Raw genomic sequence first — 21,801 nt, 5'->3', positions numbered from 1 at the left:
TAGTATCTGTGGCAAATTTCGTTTGTGTGTAATCGGAGCGACTTTCCTGATTCATACATTTACAGCATGGAAGCGATAATTAAAATATGTCTTGCATTTGATCAATCAATCAATGACTTAAAAATGCGAGATTTTTTCAAATTTTTAGCTTTTATTTTGAAACACTTGTACAATATAAATTTATTGAAAGTATTGGCCATTGTTAACTATGACCTTTTCCCATCTTTCTGGCAACTTATGGATTTCGAGCCAAAAGAACTGCTCAACTTTCGAGGCCAAGAACGAATCAAGCCAATATCGGATACTCTGCTCCAAAGAGAAAGCGTTCAGCATCGATCGATAGGACCCTTTTGCACCCACCAAATACAGAGCATTACCTTAACGCCATTGATATTTGTCTTTGGTGTCAATTCGGCTGGATGTCCGGGCTTCAGATATGATCTCTTACGCTTAGGGTTATTGTATGGATCCGTTTTTCATCGCAAGTATTATAGTGTTTAAACATAATTTGGGACATGCAAAATCGTCTTTCAATGTCTCTCGGCTTCAATTCGTATGGTACCCAATTACCCTGCTTTTGAATCCCGATGCTCGAAAGCGTGTTGCTGCTTGAGAAGCTCCCAATGTTTTTTCAAGCTCTTGTCTTCATGGAGTAATGCCTTAAATTCTTATTCTTCAAACTTTTTTGGCTGGCCTGGGCGATCTTTGTTTTCCGTGTCAAAATCAATCAGACCAAGAACGTATCAATCCAATATCGAATACTCTGTTCCAAAGTGAAGCGTATGCAAGAGAGAGCATTCTGCATCGATCGAATGAAATAGTAGTAGGATGGGGCATGGTCTGGACTATAAAGCGGGTGAGGCAAAACTTCCCAACCACGTCTTACCAAATACTTTTTAATAGGTATTGCACCATGTGGCCGAATGTTGTCATGCTGTAATATTACGGTTTCATGTCTGGCCGTTTTTCGGCCAATTCTCGCTTCAAACGAATCACTATCGTTCGGTACAGGTTCCCTGTGATGGTTTGATGAAATTGCAGCAGCTAATAATAGATAGGACCCTTTCGCTCCCACCAAATACAGAGCATTACCTTAGCACCATGAATATTTGGCTTAAGTATCGTTTCGGCTGGTTGTCCGGTCTTTACATATGATCTCCAACGCTTCGGGGTATTGTAATGGATCTATTTTTCATCGCAAGTGCAGACATAAAAAAGTCATCTTTCAAGGTCTCTCAGCTTCCATTCGTATGGTATCAAATTTCCCTGCTGCTCGCAAACGTTTTGCTGGTTGAGTAGATCCCAATGATTTTTCAAGCTCTTGTTGAGTTTGACAACAATCTTCATGGAGTAATGCCTATAAATTCTTGGACTTTAAACTTTTTTTCTGGCCTGGGCTATCTTTGTCTTCCGTATCAAAACTGCCACTTCTGAACAGCACAAACCATCGCTCGCGCTTTGAAACTGATGAAACACATTCAGAAAAAGCTTTGGTGAGCAATCGGTGTGCTTCAGCGACACATTATTTTCAGATAAGGACTACTAAGCCAGCATCCTCTATGAACTATATGAGTCGCTAACCAAACCATTCAGTTGTCAGACGAAATTGCCCATCTAACGCCCATCTCCGACAGATTCGTCAGGTCATGCTAAAAGAAGTTATATTAGAGATTTCATCTCCTAATGTGCAAAACAAAAAACACTGACAGCAGTTGAGTCCTCGGAATGTTCGTTCCAAAATTTGTATCTGTGGACCATCTCGTTTGTACGTAGTCGGAGGGACTTGCCTGATTCATACATTTACAACATGGAATCGAAAAATATCAAAAATATTTTTTTAAAATACACTCCCATATTTTTGGTGGTAGGTATAAAAATAAGGCGTTTTCTATAGTCTATTGACTTTTCCTTTCGTGAAAAGTGAATGGACTTGATTACAAATACATACATGAGTTGACAAAATGTGTTTGGAGAATGGCTTCGGTATGAACCACTGTATATCATTGTACCAATTCATGAATTTACTACTTTTGGATCTGGTTGGGAAAGAAATGGCCACGAACTCTGCTAAACACTAACTTTGTTCATTGCAATCGAGACTTAATAGGGAAATTGCGATTTATGTCTGTTGTCTGTATATTTTCAAATATCTCTACGGGTTCCGAATGTTAATGTGCTAATTTATATCATTTTCATATAAGAAATAAGCTTTTTTGGGTCTACTATCTTTGGATCTACTTGGAAAGGATATAGTTACGAATAATAACTACTACCAATTAGGAAGTTGCAGGTTTGAATGAATCTTTGCGTGAACATCATCTATCCACTTAAAACTCCACCAAATGTACTAAATCATCATTTGTCAAAATTCATTAGATACATGAAGACACTATTTTCAGCATTTAATAGTTGGTAATGGATCTATTAATCGATTTCAATTAGAACATTTCCCTGCAAATTTATATAGAACGCCTCATTGATCTTTAGATCAATGTTCAAGCAGTTAAACATCATTAGGATTTGGATACTGTTCCAGTGCCCGAACATCCATGAAATTGTCTTGCAGCAGCATGTTAGGAATTGTTGGAAATGTATTGGTATTTGAATAGTATTTTAACTTCGAAAGGACTAAGTAAGGTATTCATTGATGGCAATACTTAGTATTAACACTTTTCAAATTTAAAATATTATTGAAATCATTCGGTATTTCAAAAAATCATTTCGAAAAAACATTTATTGTTTACACGATAGTATTACAAATATTTTATTTCTTTGTTGATTGATATTTTTTCTGCAAACTTTATTTTTATTTTATATTTTCTTGACATTTTTGTTTGCCTTATTTATATTTATAAATACGTACCCGATACATATGAAAATAAAAAGTTTTTGAATTATTTTAAACAAATTTTGAATACCGACCGTAAATCAAAAAAAAAACATTTGTATTTTTTGAAAATCTAATACAAATTTTGTTTAGACGATGAAATTGTATTATGATACTTGAGTTTTTGACAAATATTAATACTCAGTATTGCCGTCTATAAATACCTGTAGAAGGGAGGTTGAAAATATTGTAAATTTAAATCCCAAATACTGTCTAATGGTTAAACATACATACGTATTAGATCTAATGATTTCCGCATATGTATGTTTTGGAGATGTCAGTGATGAAATGAAAAGTAGAAGAATGACAAATGATTAAAATATCGCACCCATTCTACGGTGTGGTCAGATATTAAAACTTTCTTGAACTATCCAGTTAATATCACAATGGGAGATTGAATATAGCAGTATTGTTGTAAAAGTTACATTCTTCATTGACATTTCTATCAAACGAATAGGACCGTACGTAGTTGTGAGAGCAAGTTGAATAAAAGACGTAGCTTAGCTCTGATTTAATGCTATTGGCAGAGTGAGACTCATGTCGTTTCGCAACTGAGATCCTAGTGTGATGAGAACGAGCCTAGGTGTGTCAGTCACTCTGCTGTATTTAAGCTTTTTCTAATCTAACCTGATTTCCTAATGCAATAAACAGTCGCTTTCAATTCATATATCAATGTTAGAGTTCATGAAATAAATTTTCTTCAAAATCCATTAAAATGTACAATTTATAAAAAATACCAAAAAATTAACTATTTTCAACAAATGATGGGTTTAATTACAGCATTCGTATTCGTAAAATTATAATAAACAGGCCTGTCACACATTTCGTTCGGAATGGTTTCAATTCCGTAGTTTTTATTCCGATCGATTCGTTTTCGGTTCTTCAGATTCCGTGTAATTTGTTAATTCAAAAAATATTTATTTATTTCAGATTTTAATTTGACAGCCTTTTTTATATTAAAACAAAAGCGAAGTTTTTGGTTCAGAAATTGATTAACATTTTAAGAAAATCAAATAAATACAAACAAATATCAATTCCACTTTGAAAACTGAAAGTGGTTTCATTCCGAAAGAAATTTTCGTTTTACTTTTTGTGAAGAAGCAAATTACGGAATTAATTCCACTTTCGATCGGAATGGAATTATGTGACAGGCCTGAAAATTGACAAAATGTCTAGCTCGATATCGAACGCCATAATCTCAAATAGGAAATTACGATAAATTTGACTAGTAACGAGTACGTCCCGAAATTCAAAATATATAAATTTGTTTAACATTTTCAATATTTTTAAATAAACTACATTAACTTCAAATCAAAGACGCAACCATTTTATATATGAGTTAAATATGTATTCATTTTATTTTAACAAATTATAAGGATACTTGTTAGACAAAAAAATTCTTTAAGAACAAAGAAAAAAAAGTAAAACATTTATTATTAGTATTGAGTAGATAAACATGTAAAACTAGGTTTGTAAGTACGTATTTACATTAAACAAAAGTCATCGTAGTAGCAGTAATTGTTATAAAATAATTTAGATAATTTCAAAATTGTACAATCCTGATAAAGAATTGTTAGCAAATATTGTTGAGACTAATTAAAACTATAGGATGACGTCAACTGATTAATTTAAAGATCCAGTAGCACTGGTTTCGTTTCACGAGCACATTTCAACATCGAGCGCATCAGTTTAACAAAGCCTGTATCTTTGGGTTTTTCTAAACCGCGTTGAACGCGATTTTTCATAACCGCAATGAATTCACGATTACTCAATTGGTTGTCATCTAGAAAAGTACAATAAAAGTATGAATAACAATAATAAAACATGAGGTTAATGAGATCTTTAAATAGTATTCAGTTAAGTATAATAATTACTTCATTATTACCACTTAGAAATCAAATGACTTATAACTTACTGTTCTCATCGAAAATGGTGAAAACGACATCTATAACATGATCCGACAGCTCAACCATGGCTACTGTTTTGGCCACATGCTTTAATGTGGCCTGGTCAATGGAAGCACCAGCAATGTGATAGAATGTCAGGGCTGTATCAACATCATTGACATTGTTGAGAAAATGGAAAAAGTCCAGATAGTCCTTCTTCGATATGCCAAGAGAATGGTCACGGAAACGTCTCTTTACCCGTTTCAACTTACGTTGCTTCTTCTTTACAGTATAACCTGCATATGCCAGCAATAGTTCGGCAAAATCAGCTTCAGTAATCATGCCCTCCTCATTGGGATGTTTGCGCTCAAATTCCAGCGATAAAATTTCCCGTTGCAATTGTTGTTGAAAATCCAAGAATTTTTGTATGGTCAATTTCTGATCCAAGTTGGGACCAAAGAAATACGTGGTCAAGGCCGAGTTCACGCCCTAGTTTTGTTGGTTGGGCAGAATATTTTATTATTTTTTTATTTAAATAAATCATATCTTTCTTTTGTTTTTATAAAAAACTAAACACTTGAAACGAAAAATGCATAAAAACTCGTGCAAAGACTTGTGTGAGTTAAAAAAAATGAGGGCGTTTAAGTGACCAAGACCAGTTAAAGAAAATGGGTGTGGCGTGCGTGGTGTTTGTTCAATGAAGGGTGTTTTAGTTTTAGGTAAAATCAATTAAATACAACATAAAATTAAAACGAAACTAAAGTCCTTTAAAAAAAAACCAAGTACCTTAGACTTTTAGCAATTATATTACAAAAGATTTAGGATTAATTAGAATCAGAAAAATTAGAGAGTAGTAAGTAGTTGGTTAAAAATATAGACAATTTTGTTTGTTTTTACGTTTGTTAACAATTGTTAAAACAAGATTTTTTGTTTGTTTAAACATATTTTGGATAATTGTTATTATTTGTTTAATATTTTTGAAATTTAACAAAACTTACCTTGAAAGTATTGCCCGTATTGGCGTGATCTCGATGACGACTGCCAATACTAGTCTGCTGTCTGACAAGTGTGGCTACCATTTCGAATTCTTCACAATCCACATCGCCATCACCATTTAAATCAAACATTTGAAATGCGATTTCAAAATGGCGGCGAGATGCTAAAAGTATTTTAAAAAACAAAGAAAAATTAAATATGTTTCAAACGAATATATAAAGTTATATGTATCAAACCAATGAATTTTAGTTTCAAAAAGTATTAAATTCAATTCAAGATTTCAAGTTAAGCATGATCCACTTTTTTTAAATGTTACTAAACTCTAACTCTTATTTCTTCGTTTCTCGATTGAAAACAATTTTCCGAAGGTTCAGATATCTGACACAAATCTTGTATAAATTTAAAGAATGGGCCAATTTGAGGTTATAAAATAAATTGGCTGTCAAATGAGGAAATGGCAAAAATTGAGCTGTCATATTTTGTCATTTATTTAGTACAAACTTCATTCGAGAACAACAAATTTTAATTGTGAAACTTTACGATCAAAATGGTGAAAATGTCACAGTATGACTTCGAGTCGACTTTCCTCGTAATCAGATACCTTTAGAGATCATGATCATCGATTTTTAGTGGCCACAATTGGCTAATATTGACACCAAAAATCTTTGTTGCCTGAAAATTAGAGTGTCCAAAAAAACCGGCAAATTTAAAAAACCGGTTTCCGGTTTAACCGAAAAAGTGTGTTTTTGAAAAAAACCGGTTTCGTTTATTGTCTTTTAATAAACCGGTTAAGTGGTTTCGGTTTTTGTCTTCAAAAAAACCGATTAACCGGTTTATATTAAATTTTTATTTAATGGACATTTTGCATTATTGAATTTTTTATGCAATTATTTGATATATTTTATGAAATGTTGTCCAATGCTACAATTTTCTATAAAATAAATTAATATTTTTAAAAATGGTATCAAAGTTTTGAATAAATATGTTTGTATGAGCTTTAGAAAATATATTTCATTAAAACCGGTTAACCGTCATACAAAAACCGGTTTGTAAAAAACCGAAACCGGTGAAGTTTACAATCATGAAAAAACCGGTTGACCGGTTTTCGGTTTCGGTTTTGGATACTCTACTGAAAATGTTTGCAATTTCTCAATTTGGCGATGTTAATTGGCCACTTCTTTGGGATCTGGAGCTGGAATATTTCCGCTGAGGCCATTTGAAAGATCAGATTTATGAGAATAAACTAGAAACAAATTGTTTATAAACAAGTAAGAGAACTATAATCGGCTGTGCCGAATCTTATATACCCTTCACCAAATTATACTTCAAAATAAAAATTTTAAATATTTTTAGGAAAACAAAATTTATTTGTTGTTTCCAAAGTTGTTTTTTTTCGAAATTTTTTAAAAGATTTTTTTTTTGTTTTTTCAATTTTATTTTTTAATATTTAGCGAAAAAAAAACTTTGTTGAAAAAAAAAAATTCGGGTTAAAATATATTTTTTCCGATTTTGACCCATTGTGGGTCCAACTTACTATCTTATATATGGCGTTGCAAAGGTCTTTGAAATATCCAGCATTAGATATCCATATTGTCTATATTAATGACTAAGTATTCCAGATATACTAGGTCAAAAATAGGTAAAAAATCGAGGTTGTCCTGGTTTTTTCCTAATATCTCACCCATTTGTGGACCGATTTTCTCGATTTTAAATAGCAACCGATCCGTAGATATTGATGTATGAATTGTGTATGTAAGTTATTTAGGGTCTTCGGAAAGTTGATTTCAACAGACAGACGGACATGGCTTAATCGACTCCGCTATCTATAAGGATCCAGAATATATATACTTTATACGGTCGGAAAATTATATTGTGGAAACTACAAACGGAATGACAAACTTATATATATATATTCTTCTCACGAAGATGAAGGGTATAAAACGAGAAAATACTGTTATGCACAAGATGTTTTTATAGAAAACATTGTTATTCAAAAGATTTTCTATAAAAAATACTGTTAGACATAAGATTTTCTAAAGAAAATTTTCGATAGAAAAAATAGAAAGAATTTCTATAGGAAATACTGTTATACACAAGAATTTCTATAGAAAATACTGTTATATACAAGATTTCTACGGAAAATACTGTTATACACAAGATTTTCTATAGAAAATACTGTTATATACAAAATTTCTACGGAAAATACTGTTATACACAAGATTTTCTATAAAAAAATATAGTTATATACAAGATTTTCTAGAAAGAAACTGTTATACACAAGCTTTTCTAGAAAAAAACTGTTATACACAAGATTTCTATATAAAATACTGTTATATACAGGATTTTCTTTAGAAAATAGATTTTCTATAAAAAAAATACTGTTATACACAAGATTTTCTAGAAAAAAACTGTTATACACAAGATTTTCTATAGAAAATACTGTTATACACAAACTTTTCTAGAAAAAAAATTGTTATACACAAGATTTCTATATAAAATACTGTTATACACAGGATTTTCTTTAGAAAATAGATTTTCTATAAAAAAAACTGTTATACTCAAGATTTTCTATAAAAAATACAGTTATACACAAGATTTTCTATAGAAAATACTGTTATACACATGATTTTTTTTTATAGAAAACACTGTTATACACAAACTTTTCTTTAGAAAATACAGTTCTACACAAGATTTATATCAGAAATATTATTATACACAATATTTTTTGTAGAAAATTCTTTAGTGTAGGACTATTTTTACATTTCCAAGATTCATAAAAGCTGTGATTAAAGTGTTGTTTAACAAATTCTAAGGTAACATTTTAAAAACTCTTGTTTTTCACTGTATTTGTTTGATACAATTAAAGATAAATTTTAACCCCTAAAAATTCGATCAATCAGGGGTTTGGTTTAAGAGTGATTCATTTGGGATAAACCAGTTATTAGTCATTCAATAACATAACACATTTACATTAACTCAATATTAAATTTAAATTTAACTGATTTGAAACGCACTTTCCAAATGCCTGCCAAAACAAAAATAAAAACTAAATTGAATAAGAAAAGGAATTCCGCAATAAGCCTAAATGAAAAACAAATAAACAGCGATAAATTTCAGTAATCAAAACACTAGCCAAATAAAAACAAACCGTTATAATAAACCCCGATTACCATACTCTGGAAGAAATGCAAAAAAACCTAAACTAAAAAGTTATTTGAATTTAACGCCTGCGTATTATATTGTATTAACTCTCCCAAAAGGAAAAAACGCGCCAGGACCTCTTATCAACACAAATTTCACAAACTAACAAAGCAGTTAACAGTAAACATTTAACATTTAACGAGTAAGGAACAACAACAGACAACTTAGGAAATCTTACGAATGCTTCAACAAAAAGATACATTATAGAAAGACAAAAAAATAAAAAATAAAACAGAGTGAGTGAATGTGGAAGGAAGGAAGCAGGCGGGCAGTCAGGGAAGAAGACAAATTTATGGAATACAGACACAAAAAAACTAAAGATGAAATAAATAATTTAAAATTAAATAAATTGCTTTAATATAATTACAATAAATAAATAACATTAACAACAGTGCTAAATAAAAAAAGACATTTAAGGACATTTTAAAAATTCCATGATAGAATTTTAAATTTTATCATAATTAAAAGAAAGTGAGTTAAAGATTTCTTATACTTTTACTGCTGCTAAATGACGTGTTACTTAAAGAATTTTATTATAAATTTCTTAAAAAGCGTTTTGATTTAATTGTTTAAATAAAATAAAAAAAAAATGGCAAATAAAATTTTCTTGTTTTTTGCGGGTACGAGTTGCCTATCTGTATATATACTTTTTCGATGGACATTCAACAAGGTGTTTAGTTTTTTTCAACATGACGCCCTAGTTTATTTTACTTTTTTCCTTGTTCTTCTCGTTTTTGCGTCATCACAGGCAAACAGGCAGTTGGGCATGTGTTGCCAAGTGAAGTGCTATTATATTTAATCAGCAGCAGCAATAGTTTCGCTTTTTAACTTTATTTTCTAGGATGAACTTTGTACTCTTTCATATACATATAAACATATATATATGTATATGTTTTGATTTACAAGAGGGTTTTTTTCTCAGAATTTGAAGTGGAAATTTATAATAAATATTATTTAGTTTGTTTCTATTTCATATATAAATTATATTATAACTGGTTCCTTATAATAATCTAATAGTCTGTTTAGTAATGGGGATTTTAGCGGTTAGCTACAAGTGTTAACCTTTACGACATGTAATCAGGCACTGTAAAAGATGTAAATTTTTTATTAAAATTGTTAGCCAATTTGAAAGGGTTAAAAGGTAATGGTAACGCTAATTTGGATTATTTCGATAATGATATTGCATTTGAACATATTTCGCTAACATATATGATTCATACATCAATATATTCGCTATAGACCCGGTTCGGTTGCTATTTAAAATCGCGAAAATCGGCCCACAAATGGATAAAACCAGAACAACCACAATTTTTTATTTATATCTGGATTACAAGTCATTAATATAGACAATATCGATTGGTGAAAAAAAACTTGGCTTTAAAAATATGTTTCCCGATTTTGTAGGGAAAAATATGGCGTTGCAAAGGCTTTTAAAAAAGTTTCTCATATTGAAAATGAGTATTTTGATGAAAAAGAGCTTTTTGGTATCTTAATGGGATGCGAGTGGTCTATCATCAAAATAAATATTTTGTAACTCGCATCCCACTAAGCAACCAAATAGGTCTTAAAGGAATAGACCCAAGCTTTCTTTTGAGCAAAACAAAAATTTAAAAAAGGGCCCATTTTTTAAAAAAAAGTTAGATTTTGCAAAAAATTCCATGTTTTGAGTTACAAAACATTTTTTTTGATAGATATCGAATGCGCACCCCACTAAGCGACCAAATAGGTCCAAAAGGAAAATATCTAAGCTTTATTTTAAGAAAAAAAGTGCCCTTTTTGAAAAAAATTCAAAAAGTTTTTGATTTCGGGAAAAAAATATTAAACATTTTTTATTTTTAAATATTTGGATGAGTAAAATCACATGTTTGGCCAAAATGTAAAATTTTTACCCCCTCTAACTCCGAGAGTTCTTGACCGATCTTGTTGAAAAATTGTGTCTGAATTACTATCCAAGAGGTCTAACCTTGGTGCAAATTTCATCCCGACATCGATTTTAAAAGTTGGTTCACTTGACGTGAAATCCCCCATATTTATCTTTCTGTTGACAAAAAATACCTTTAAAAATGTTTCTGTTACAAAAAAATATAGTATTTTTTTAATAATGAGACTTTTGAAAATAGTACATTTTAAAAAAAGTATTTTTTAAGTAGAATTTGTTAAAAAAGTACCTTAGGAAGAAGTATGTTTAAAGGTAAACATACTTTTTTTACAAAAAGTACATTTTAAAGAAGTGTCTTTTGAAAACGTACCTTGCGAAAAAGTATCATTTTGATTATGTAAAAAGTATTTTGAAAAAAAAAAAATTTATAAAAGATATTTATTTATGAATAAATACATTTTAAAAAAAGTATATTTTGAATTTAAAAATGAGAATCTTGTTAAAAATAATATTTTTGTAAAAAAGTACTTTTTGGAAATATTATTTTTTTAAAGTACCATTTAGTTGTTTTTAAAAAAGTACATTTTAAAAAGTCCAATTTGTAAAGTTTTTTTTCAAAAAAGTATCTTTAAAAATATACAGCCTAACTACGAAAGCCTTAAAATCGATTTTAAGTCCATAAAGTTGACTATTATTTTAAATTTCGTACCATAAAACAAATTTCAAAATAAATTTAAAATTGTTGTTTTATTACAAAGAATAATAACAAGAAGTGAAACGCTGTCAAAAAAAACCTAAGTCGGTTGTCATAAAAAACCTAACTCTATGCATGTGTTGGTAACATTTTATTTATATGTATTAGTTTTCAAACCACTTTCACCACACTCCTCAAACACACAGAGTTGTAAAAAAGCGACCTTAAAAATTATAACAAAATTGTATTACAATTAAATTTAAAAAATTCAAACAATTCTCAAATTATTATTATAATAATTAAAAAAATATATTTTTCGTTTGTGCAAAATATACATGTTTCGGTTATTTTTTCGGTTATATGCGTGAAAAAAATAAAAGAATATTATGTGTCTGTGAAAAAGTGCGTTAGAATTGAAATTTTATTGCAATTTTCAAGATAAAGTTTTGAAGTCAAATCTCTCTCTCAAGTGTGTTGAATTCACATACTACTTGTATGTGAGAAGAGAGAGAAGTTGTTGTTGTAGAAAAATTGAGAGGCTTCCCTTCTTGTTATTCTTTGTTTTATTATTTCAAAAAAAAAGCTTTTTGTTTTGAACTTTTATGTACAATTTGTTTTTATAATTTTTTGAAATTTGTTCTTTTTATTTACATTCATTGAAAAATATTTTCAATTATTTGAATGTATATGTTGGAAAAAGTTTTGAAGCTTTTTTCAAATAAAAACAAAAGTTCTATTTTAAACTAAAGTCGACTTTAACAAAAATTAACTTTAAAATTTCTTCCATAGTTAGGGCCATATTTTTTTGAAAAAATTAAAATAACTTTCACAAAAAGTAACTTTTTAAATAATATTTTCATGGTTTTAATATTTTTGTAAATAAGTACTTTTTGGAATAAATATTTAGCTTCGAAAAAGTATCAGCCTAACTACAAAAAGTTTTGAAAGCTTTTTTATAATATTTCTTAAGGTACGAAAAAAACAAAAGTTCCATTTTAAAATAATGTAGACTTTAACAAAAATTAACTATAAAATTTCTTTTATAGTTAGGGTGTATATTTTTTTAAAACCAACCTGCTGGAAAAATATAAAAGTACCATTTACAAAAATATTTTTTAAATAAGTACCTTTTAAAAAGTTTCAATTCAAATTTCGATTGTTAGCTAGAATGTATTTCAAACCGTGTTTGAAAAGTTTTGTGCAGTACCCACTTTACAACTCTAGTGCCTGTATTAAAAAGCTTAATAGAGCTGATTGAGTGCAATTAATTGTAATTGTTCTTTTGGAGAATACGACGAATAATTACTTCGACATTTTAAATTGTATCATTTATCACAACCTAACAATTTATTAATTTCTCCGTTCAATTTCAGCTTTTCTTATTACATCAACTCAAAATTCAACTACATAAAACCTCCCACACAATTCTAAAGATCTCCTACACCTAGAGATTAAAGTGACAATGATAATACGCCTGTGCTATGGCAGACGGGTACAAGCTTCTTTAAAACTTATTGCCTGCATATTAATTGCGGTTTTCTATTTTGCATTCCTGTTCCGGGAATCGTTAAATGCCTTCGAACAAAACAAGGATAAAGCCGAGGCAGCAGCGGCGGCAGTGGGTTTAATACAAAATAATAAAGCCGAGGTAAATTTATTACAAAAATATAACTAAAATGCCTTAAAATATATCTAGTTTTCTTTATTTACAGCAAAAAATTTCCTTTGCTAGTGTTAAACACTATCAAAAGGATTTGTTTAGCAAATCCGATGATTATGCGATTGCTGTTAAATCATCTTTACCACCGGTCGTAACGAGTACTTTAAATCCTGTTTATGAGTATTCGGAGGAAATTCATAGTGCCACCGAAAAGGATTTGAAAAAACGCCGTCTACATGCTCAAGAAGTTTGTAAGCGACATAATTTAGAAACGATTTACCCACCGAATCCCCGAGAGTTTTTCATTTCGCCTGGCCACAATTTAGTGTGGTGTAATGTTTTCAAAGCGGCCAGCAGTACCTGGATGTATTATTTCAATATATTGGGTAGGTTTTTAAGTCATAATTTCATAAAATTGTTTTATAACAGGGATTGGTTAGCTTTACAATCCAGACGAATTTAATTTCAAAAACATTTCTTAGATTTAGCCCATCCAAACATTGTTTTCTGATGATCTAATCTCCATTTCTATTTTTAAGGTGGCTACGACATCAAGTATTTACAACGTACCGAATTTCAACCTTTAGAACTGGCACGTAAGCGGTTTCCCAGACCCTATATGCAAGATCTGGCCGATGCTTTGTCTTCGTCATTATCATTTCTGTTCGTGCGGGATCCCTTCGAACGAATCGTATCCGGCTATCGCAACAAATTGGAGGGTGGCAAGAATACCTACTACAAAACATTGGCCAGACGCATAATAACCAGATTTCGTAAGCATCCTATAGCCGGAGGGGGACGCGGCAAGTCGGGACCCACATTTAATGAATTCGTACAATACTTGATCGAACAGCACGAGCAAGGCAAGCCATTTGATGAGCACTGGTCACCGATCTATAGCTTTTGTACACCCTGCAGTATTAACTTTACAATAATTGGGAAAGTAGAAACATTTAATAGAGATTCGGAATTTATTATACGACAGGCCGGTTTGGAATCACTATTACTGGGTAAATTGCCAAAAATATTGTCCAGGAAAATTGGCAATTTATCGAAAGGAGCAAAAACCAATATTTCTTTGGAAAAGTAAGTAAAATATTCTTTCCATTTCCAAACCTAATATATATCTATAATTTTTTTGGTAACTTTCAGATACTTTGCGGAAATTTCACGCTCAACTCTAGACCAATTACTAAAAATTTACAAATTAGATTTTGAATTATTCGATTACGATTACACAAAGTATTACAAATATGTCAATATGGATTTAGAAACACTTAACCCGACCACCTTCAAAACCCAAGAAAGTTCTACAAAAACCGAAACTTAAATCCAAAACAAAAACCAACAAAAGTTTCATTTAAAAAACAAAAAAAAAACAAAATTACACAAGTATTAAAAAACAAAAATATTTTCATAAATTCTTTTTTACAACCAACTACGCCCACCCAAGTACCTCTCTTCAAAAACAAACAAAATATATTTATAAATATTTAAAAAACAAAACCAAAAAAACTAATTACAATTTCACGAACCAAAGAGCAATCTTCGAAATATAAAATCTTTTGTAAACTGAAAATGAAAGCCAAATTCAAAAGTTTTCCAAAAAAAATATAAAAAAAATTTAACAGTTTAAGATAAAACAAATTATGAACAAATTCAAACCACAAAAAAAGGCCAAAGACTAATCTTAGTTATATAAATATAGTTTCTATTATATAAGTTTTCTAAAAATATTTATATTGTAATTCCCAAATGCTTCTTTTTTATATACACAACACATATATATATGTTTATTAATTTATTATTTCCGGAACCATAAGTATTATTAAATTTAATTATAATATACTGAATTATTTGCATCCTTCACATTTTTTTTTATATATAATTTTTAATAATTTCTTTTTTATATATAAAATATACTCGTACAATTAATGTGATGTTATTTAACAAATGAAACCAAAAACCAATGTTCTAAAATTAATGTAAAAATATAAATGATTATTAAATTTATTCCATCTATTTCGATGAATTTACTGTACTTTATGATATTTAATAAAATAAAAATATAAAATCAAACATAAATTGAGAATTTGAATCCTCTTAATTAAGTAAACCGAATGATATGAAAGAATCTTTTTGAATATATAATTTTGTTTACTGCTAGAGTTTTTCGCGGGAATTCACGCGATGGGAAATCCGGGGAATTCCGCAAAATTTTCAATCCCGGGAAATTGTGCAAGAATTCCCGGCTTTTTTACTTTCCCTAAAAGATGCTCAAAGCTCCAAAACAAATACAGAATATTCCTACAATATGATTTAACCCAAATAGACCAATAACAACTTCATTATTCAAATTATTCCAAAAAAAAAATCGTGAATATTCAAGGCTGTCACAGAATTATATTCCGATCGAAAGTGGAATTATTTTAGTATTTTGCTTTTTTTGCACCTTCCGTTGAATTGAATTTTGTTTAATATTATTGGATTTTCTTCAAGTTATAATTAACATTTTTTCTTAACCCTCTAATGCCACAAGGCACTCATCGTAAAATGCCAATATAACTGATATTTAATTTCAAAAACTTTGAAAGCTTTTTAAAATAATTAAATGTATTTTTAAGCAACTATAACATGAGTTTTTGAAATGCAAAATCAGTTATATTTGCATTTATTGGCATTTTTGCGATGAGTGCCTTGGGTATGCTTGGGCATTAGAGGGTTAATTTTTGATCATTGCCAATTCAAAATTTAAAAAAAATAATATTTATTTTTTGCGAATTAACAGAATTAATTGGAATCTAATGAAGGTAGTACAAAATCCAATGGAAATTGAAGCCATTCCGTTACAAATGACAAATGGTGACAGGCTTGTATTTAACCAAAATTAGAAATCGAGTCAGTTTATCTCCTTATATTAAATTTTTATTTGTATCCAATTACATTTTAAAACCAAAAACATTTCTTAGCTTTTTAACGAAGTCTACATTCTTAATATTGAATAATTTGTTCAATGCGGGAATTCTCGGGATCCTGGGAAATTTCAAAATTAATCCCGATTTCCCGGTAAATAAAAAAGTGAGCGAAAAGAAAAATACTAGTTCTAACAAGTCGAGTGTTTAAAACGGCCTGTATTATCCGCCAATAGCCTTTGATCTGTTAGGTATCCCGGGTAGCCACTCTTCAAGCAGCTTACTTCGTTTTATCCAAAATTTATGGTCCCTCAATCGAAACGCGTTCTTTTCATTTGAAACCAAACTGATTCTTTAATGAATGAATGAAAATTTATGCTCGTAAATTCTTCCAAGCCTGAGTTCCAGTAGCTTTATCTGTTCTCGACGGACTCCAGTAAGAATATTAGTTCTGACAGCATCATAAAATAGACAAGGATCAAAAAGTCCGTGCCTTTTTGAATGAAATACAGGATTTTGTATAGAAAATTATTTTATTTTTCAACAGCTTTTCCACTTTTTCCAACATAACTCCAATTTGTTTATTCCTTCCAAAAAATAAGATTTGTCGAGGTCATCAAAATATGTGTTTTTTGTGAGATGATTTCATCGTGATTTCAGATCGGCATCTTCTCTGCTTGTGCCATAACGAAATTCAGTAAATCACTTTTTTACCATTGATATTGATCTTGCTGAGTTCCCATAGTATTTGTCAAGCATAGCAAGTAATAAAGCCTAATGAGCAGATGAAATTCACTGTTTTCCAATTTCCCCTCAAGTCATTTTGACAGTATTCAACTGACAGATGAATGTTGACAGGATCAGTGTTGCCTTTCAAGTTAAGTGCCGGGAAATTGACACATCCTCGAAGTTCCATGGACCAACTTTTCTGAGTATAGTCTAACAGTTTCTGTTGGACTTGCTATGTACAGCTTTCAAAAGGTAAGGAATATATAGCCGATCCTGGAGTGTCGAGGGCTGGCATGTTTGATTTTTAATCTTGAGTTTTGCAACATAAACATTAAATAGAATTGGTGGGAGATCTTGGTTCTGAACTCAAGAATCGATTGAGCACCGACTATAATGAGTTGACAAGTTAATTGCTAATTAATACCGCCAACCAATTGATTAGTTGTGAAATGCAATGCTGTCGTTCTGATGTTCAAATGGGAAATGTTCATATGTATTCTTAAGACTTTGCTGCAGATAACAATAGGATTGGAAATCGGTAGCGGGGTTATCTGGTTTTAGAATTGTAATGTGTAATTGTTTGATAGTTGTAGTACAACCATTTAACTGAATCATTAACTAATTGAATTATAGAATATTTAAAAGCTTTTTAAAGTAGCCCTAATTTGATATTTTTGATGATTTTTTTTTGTGAATACTTTCACGTTTCCAATATACTTAGGAAGTTCTTATTTACTACGATATTACTACCGATATCTTCTGTTATAATATGAAATACTTGTATCTGTACGTATATATAATAATCAACTACAAGTAGACAACAAATAGTTCAACTTACTTGACAAAACTGTGAGCAAAAAGATGTAATCGGAGAAGGTGATTAAGCCATATGAACCCAATTTATAGAAAATACTATTCCTCTCCAAATGTAAGTTCAAACATTCGCCAACAGACTGTTAGAAAAGAAATACACAAATGTTTTAGGGCATATTTATAAAACATAAAACAAATAAAAGACTTAAAAATAACTAAAATATACCTTTCCCGAAACTTGCTTTAAGTGTATAAGCAATTTTTAAAAAAAGACAAGACACAATTTTATTTTCATATTTAATAACTAAATTAGAATAAAATTTAACAAGACTCAACTTACCTTGGGATCATAACGTCTGTATTGGTCGAGACCCAAACCTGCAAATATTTATTAATAAAAAATAAAATAAATTTCAAAAAATGTATTAAAGTTTTAGAATTATAACTTAAAATTATATTAGTTAAACGTACCCTCTGGCTGTTTCATACCAGGTGTCATACTTGTTAGAAAATCAGATGGTGTCATAAAGATTTCATGACGATCATCTGATGTTGGCACTTGTATTGTGGCAAAATAACGAAACACCTTATCGGGTGTGGAGAATTGGCGAATACGATTTTCATATTCAATTATCTAGATTTTAGTTGAGCATAATTAATTGAAAGTTAGTTAGTTAGAGTGTTATTGTTTTTAAAAGTATACATTTAGGTAATTTAAAGAAAGACATTTAATAAAATAATTTAAATAAAAATTAAAATTAATTTCAAAAATAACTGAAGTATTTCTATTTCTATATTATAAACTACTAATTAAATTAATAGTAAAACCAAGCTCTAAAAAGAAAAACATCAATCAAACAATTTATTAGATTACACCCTTTATGTGGCTATATTTTGCTGATGCTGTGATTGTCGCGACAAGTTTTATATCCTATAAATTGTATAATGTAATATTGGGCATATAACTTAAAAAACAGGATTTACAATAGATGACGTATCTTTTGAATTGTGTGCCAACAAAGCTTCATATACGGGAAGTTTTGCTTTACTTGCTTTATTTAAAAAAAAAAATTGCAGTTGATGCACAACGATTGCTCACCAAACTTTATGGGGAATGTGTTCCATTGGTTTCAATGTGCGAAAGATACTTGTGCTGTTCAGAAGTGGCTAGCCAGACAAAAAAAGTTTAAAAAAGTCCGTGAAGATTGTTGTAAAACTCACCAAGCTGCAATTTCGAAACATTTGCGAGCAGCAGGATTCATCCAAAAGCAGGGAAATTGTGTACCATACGAATTGAAGCAGACAGACGTTGAAAGACTATTTTGTATGTCCGAAATGATGCTTGAATGCTACAAAAGAAAATCATTTTGCACCGAATCATTACTTGCGATGAAAAATGGATTCGTTTGAAGCGAGCATTTGCAAAAAAAAAACGCACAGAATATGCGGTCAGACATGAAACCGTAAACCGTGGAAGTTTTGCCTCACACGCTTTATATCGATCGATGCAGAACGCTCTCTGGGATACGCTTCACTTTGGAATAGAGTATCCGATATTGGCTTCATTCGTTCTTTTCATCAAAAGATGAACAGTTATTTTGGATTGGAATCCATATGTTGCCAGAAAGATGGGAAAAGGTCAACAAGGCCCAATAGTTTGAATAAATTTATATTGTACAAATGTTTCAAAATAAAAGCTAAAGATTTTCAAAAATCGCGCATTTTTAAGGCGTACACCCAATAAAGTAATTGATTTAATTTAAAACATTTGTAAATTTGTTTTAGTATTAATTAATCTTCTTTTTAGGGAACTTTGAATATTTTGAATTTAAATTCGATTTTTCTAACATATCTTAAAAAAGTATATTGTCAAAGTGCATTGGAATGAACATTTTGAATTTTTTATTTTTCAAAATCTAAGAAATTGGCCTCAAATAAAACTCAATTTTTTTTAAGAATCTTCATGATTTAGATTTAAAAATTGTTCGAACTTAATTTCGAATTTTCGAACATAATATTATTGTCATCTGATTCAAGCTTTAAAAATGTTCTTCCTTGAAAAATATTTTTGTAAAAATCATCTACATATTTGCAAAAAACAAAAGGGTTTTTTTTAAATCATACTTGCTATTAAAACTAATTTTAGAAGTTTTTTTCTAATAACGAACGTTTGCAAATGTTATTATATCACTAAATACTCTTTTTCCACATGCTTTAACCACGATTTGCCAGAAAATAAAAATAAATAAACAAAAAAATTACCATCCGGTTGTTTAATGCCTGGATAAATAGAACGTAAAAAATCATCTGGCGTCATGCAAACAGTGGTGCCTTGAAGTGTCGTCAAACGGACAGTGGCAAAATAACGGAAAATTTTGTCTGGAGTAGAAAACTGACGAATACGATTTTCATATTCTATAATCTTGAAAATGAGATTAAATAAAACAAAAGATTTGAAATGAAAATAAATTATAACAAAATTTAAATAAAATTAACAAAATCAAACATAAAATTGCTCTTGTAAAATTATAAACCGCTATACCTTTCGCTCACGAAAGCCCACTTTATCCTTTTCTGCACGGTTAGTCTTCAATGACTGTTCATTGACGGCGTTTTCTTCTTCGCCTTCTTCACTAGCCATGTCATTTTCACTGTCAGTATCAGTATCTCTATTGGAATCATGTTTGGCATCCTTGGCTTTTCTTTCCTCTTTCGATAATTTTTTAGTTTTGGCTTTTTTCTCAACATCTGAACCATTTTCTACGCCTGCATCAGCATCAACTTTGGGCATAAGAAAGTTTTTCGCTCTGAAAGGTTAACAAAATAAAAACAAATCAATATCAGCTATAGTTTTCCACCAACAAAAAAACTCACTTTTTCCAATCCATCAAGCAAATCACAAACATCGAACCAATTATAAAATGAAAGAACTTGGTAAAGTTTGGAGTGATTTCCTTTTGGTGACCAAATTTTTTGTGGCCCCTGCTACCAAATGGTGTTGCCTCCTCTTGAACATTTAGATTTATACGTTTTGCCACAGCCGGCAGTACTCCTATAGAATTGTTCAATACATGGCGTTGTGGTGCTATTAATTGCTTTGCTACCAAAGCACCACATTGTCTCAAAATAGACATATTTCTTCTATTTTATGGCCACAATATGTCTGCAAACGCCTGTCTGTCACTTAACTGCGAAACCAGAAAAAAAACAAAATCGATAGAATTGTTTTTATTACAATTATTTCATAATTTGTTGCCCTTACTTTCTCTTTTTCACAATTTAAATAATGTATTTAAACATTAGAAATATATTTCGATAAAATTTTCGTTTTTAAACTATTTTTAGCACTAAATTTTCGCAATTTATTTATATGAAAAATAATTTTTATTCTTTATTTTTTGTTCTCCTCTCGTATGTTATAAGAATTTGCAGAGTTTACTTTTGGCAACAGCTGTAAAACCTGAGTTGCCAGCCATAGTAAACATAATTTTTGTAACAAATAAGTAGTTGCCAGACTATTAACAAAAATGTTGTCGATAAAACAGTTTTAGTTGTTTTTAGATTATTTTTCTTTTTTGGTGAAAAAAGTTCGGTGAATAAAAATCGTGGTGAATTCTTAGAAATTCAACACAAATACAGTTATATATATATTTTCAAGGTGATTGCAAATTTATCATCCCAAAAGTAGGCAATGTGTTTTTTTTATAGTGGTTGTTAAATTAGAAAGGTAGTAGTGGGTGGTGGTTGTAGCTAAACTCGTTAATATTAAAAAATAATAACATATTATCGAAGCGATTAATTGAGAAATAGAGCTCAACCCGTAATTTCTTCTTATTTCTAAACAAATACCCCGATTTTTTTAGATGAATAATGAAAATTATTAAAATTATTGACCTTAATTTTAATTTTATACTTGTAAATAAGATTATGTTTAATCGAGAAAAGAAGCTCGATCTGCGATCACTCATATTTCAAACAAAAAATCCATTTTTTTATATAAAACCTCAAAATATCTAAAATCGCTAATAACTTGGTAAATAAGCGTTTAATAGAGAAAACAAGCTCGATCTGTGATCAGTCATATTGCAGACCAAAACCCGAATTTGTTTTGATCAAAAATCGAATTTTTTATATAAAAACTCTA

General features: G+C 30.0%; 2 protein-coding genes across 3 annotated transcripts; one reads left to right on the top strand and one right to left on the bottom strand.

Annotated features, from left to right (window-relative positions):
- Positions 1-4,213: 4,213 nt before the first annotated feature.
- Positions 4,214-21,074, bottom strand: MICU1 (Mitochondrial calcium uptake 1). Of its 2 annotated transcripts, none has more exons than XM_065501265.1 (9): positions 20,920-21,074; positions 20,532-20,845; positions 20,200-20,464; positions 18,129-18,291; positions 17,998-18,035; positions 17,683-17,797; positions 5,772-5,932; positions 4,803-5,262; positions 4,214-4,670 (listed from the first exon to the last, which is right to left on the bottom strand). In XM_065501265.1, the coding sequence occupies exons 2-9, from the start codon at positions 20,789-20,791 to the stop codon at positions 4,516-4,518; spliced, it is 1,617 nt and encodes a 538-aa protein (XP_065357337.1). In that variant the 5' UTR covers positions 20,792-20,845; positions 20,920-21,074; the 3' UTR covers positions 4,214-4,515. The 2 variants fall into 2 exon arrangements, with proteins under 2 accessions (XP_065357337.1, XP_065357338.1); XM_065501266.1 differs by lacking the exon at positions 18,129-18,291 and adding an exon at positions 19,920-20,079 and having other exon boundaries at positions 20,920-21,072.
- On the top strand, positions 12,959-14,763 carry LOC135951278 (carbohydrate sulfotransferase 11). Its single transcript, XM_065500896.1, has 4 exons — positions 12,959-13,195; positions 13,227-13,589; positions 13,743-14,289; positions 14,356-14,763. The coding sequence occupies exons 1-4, from the start codon at positions 13,006-13,008 to the stop codon at positions 14,531-14,533; spliced, it is 1,278 nt and encodes a 425-aa protein (XP_065356968.1). The 5' UTR covers positions 12,959-13,005; the 3' UTR covers positions 14,534-14,763.
- Positions 21,075-21,801: the final 727 nt, after the last annotated feature.

This window comes from Calliphora vicina, chromosome 2, assembly GCF_958450345.1.
Source record: "Calliphora vicina chromosome 2, idCalVici1.1, whole genome shotgun sequence".
NCBI lineage: Eukaryota > Metazoa > Arthropoda > Insecta > Diptera > Calliphoridae > Calliphora > Calliphora vicina.
The sequence above is the reverse complement of the archived record's forward strand: the minus strand, read 5'-3'. Positions and strand labels throughout refer to the sequence as shown.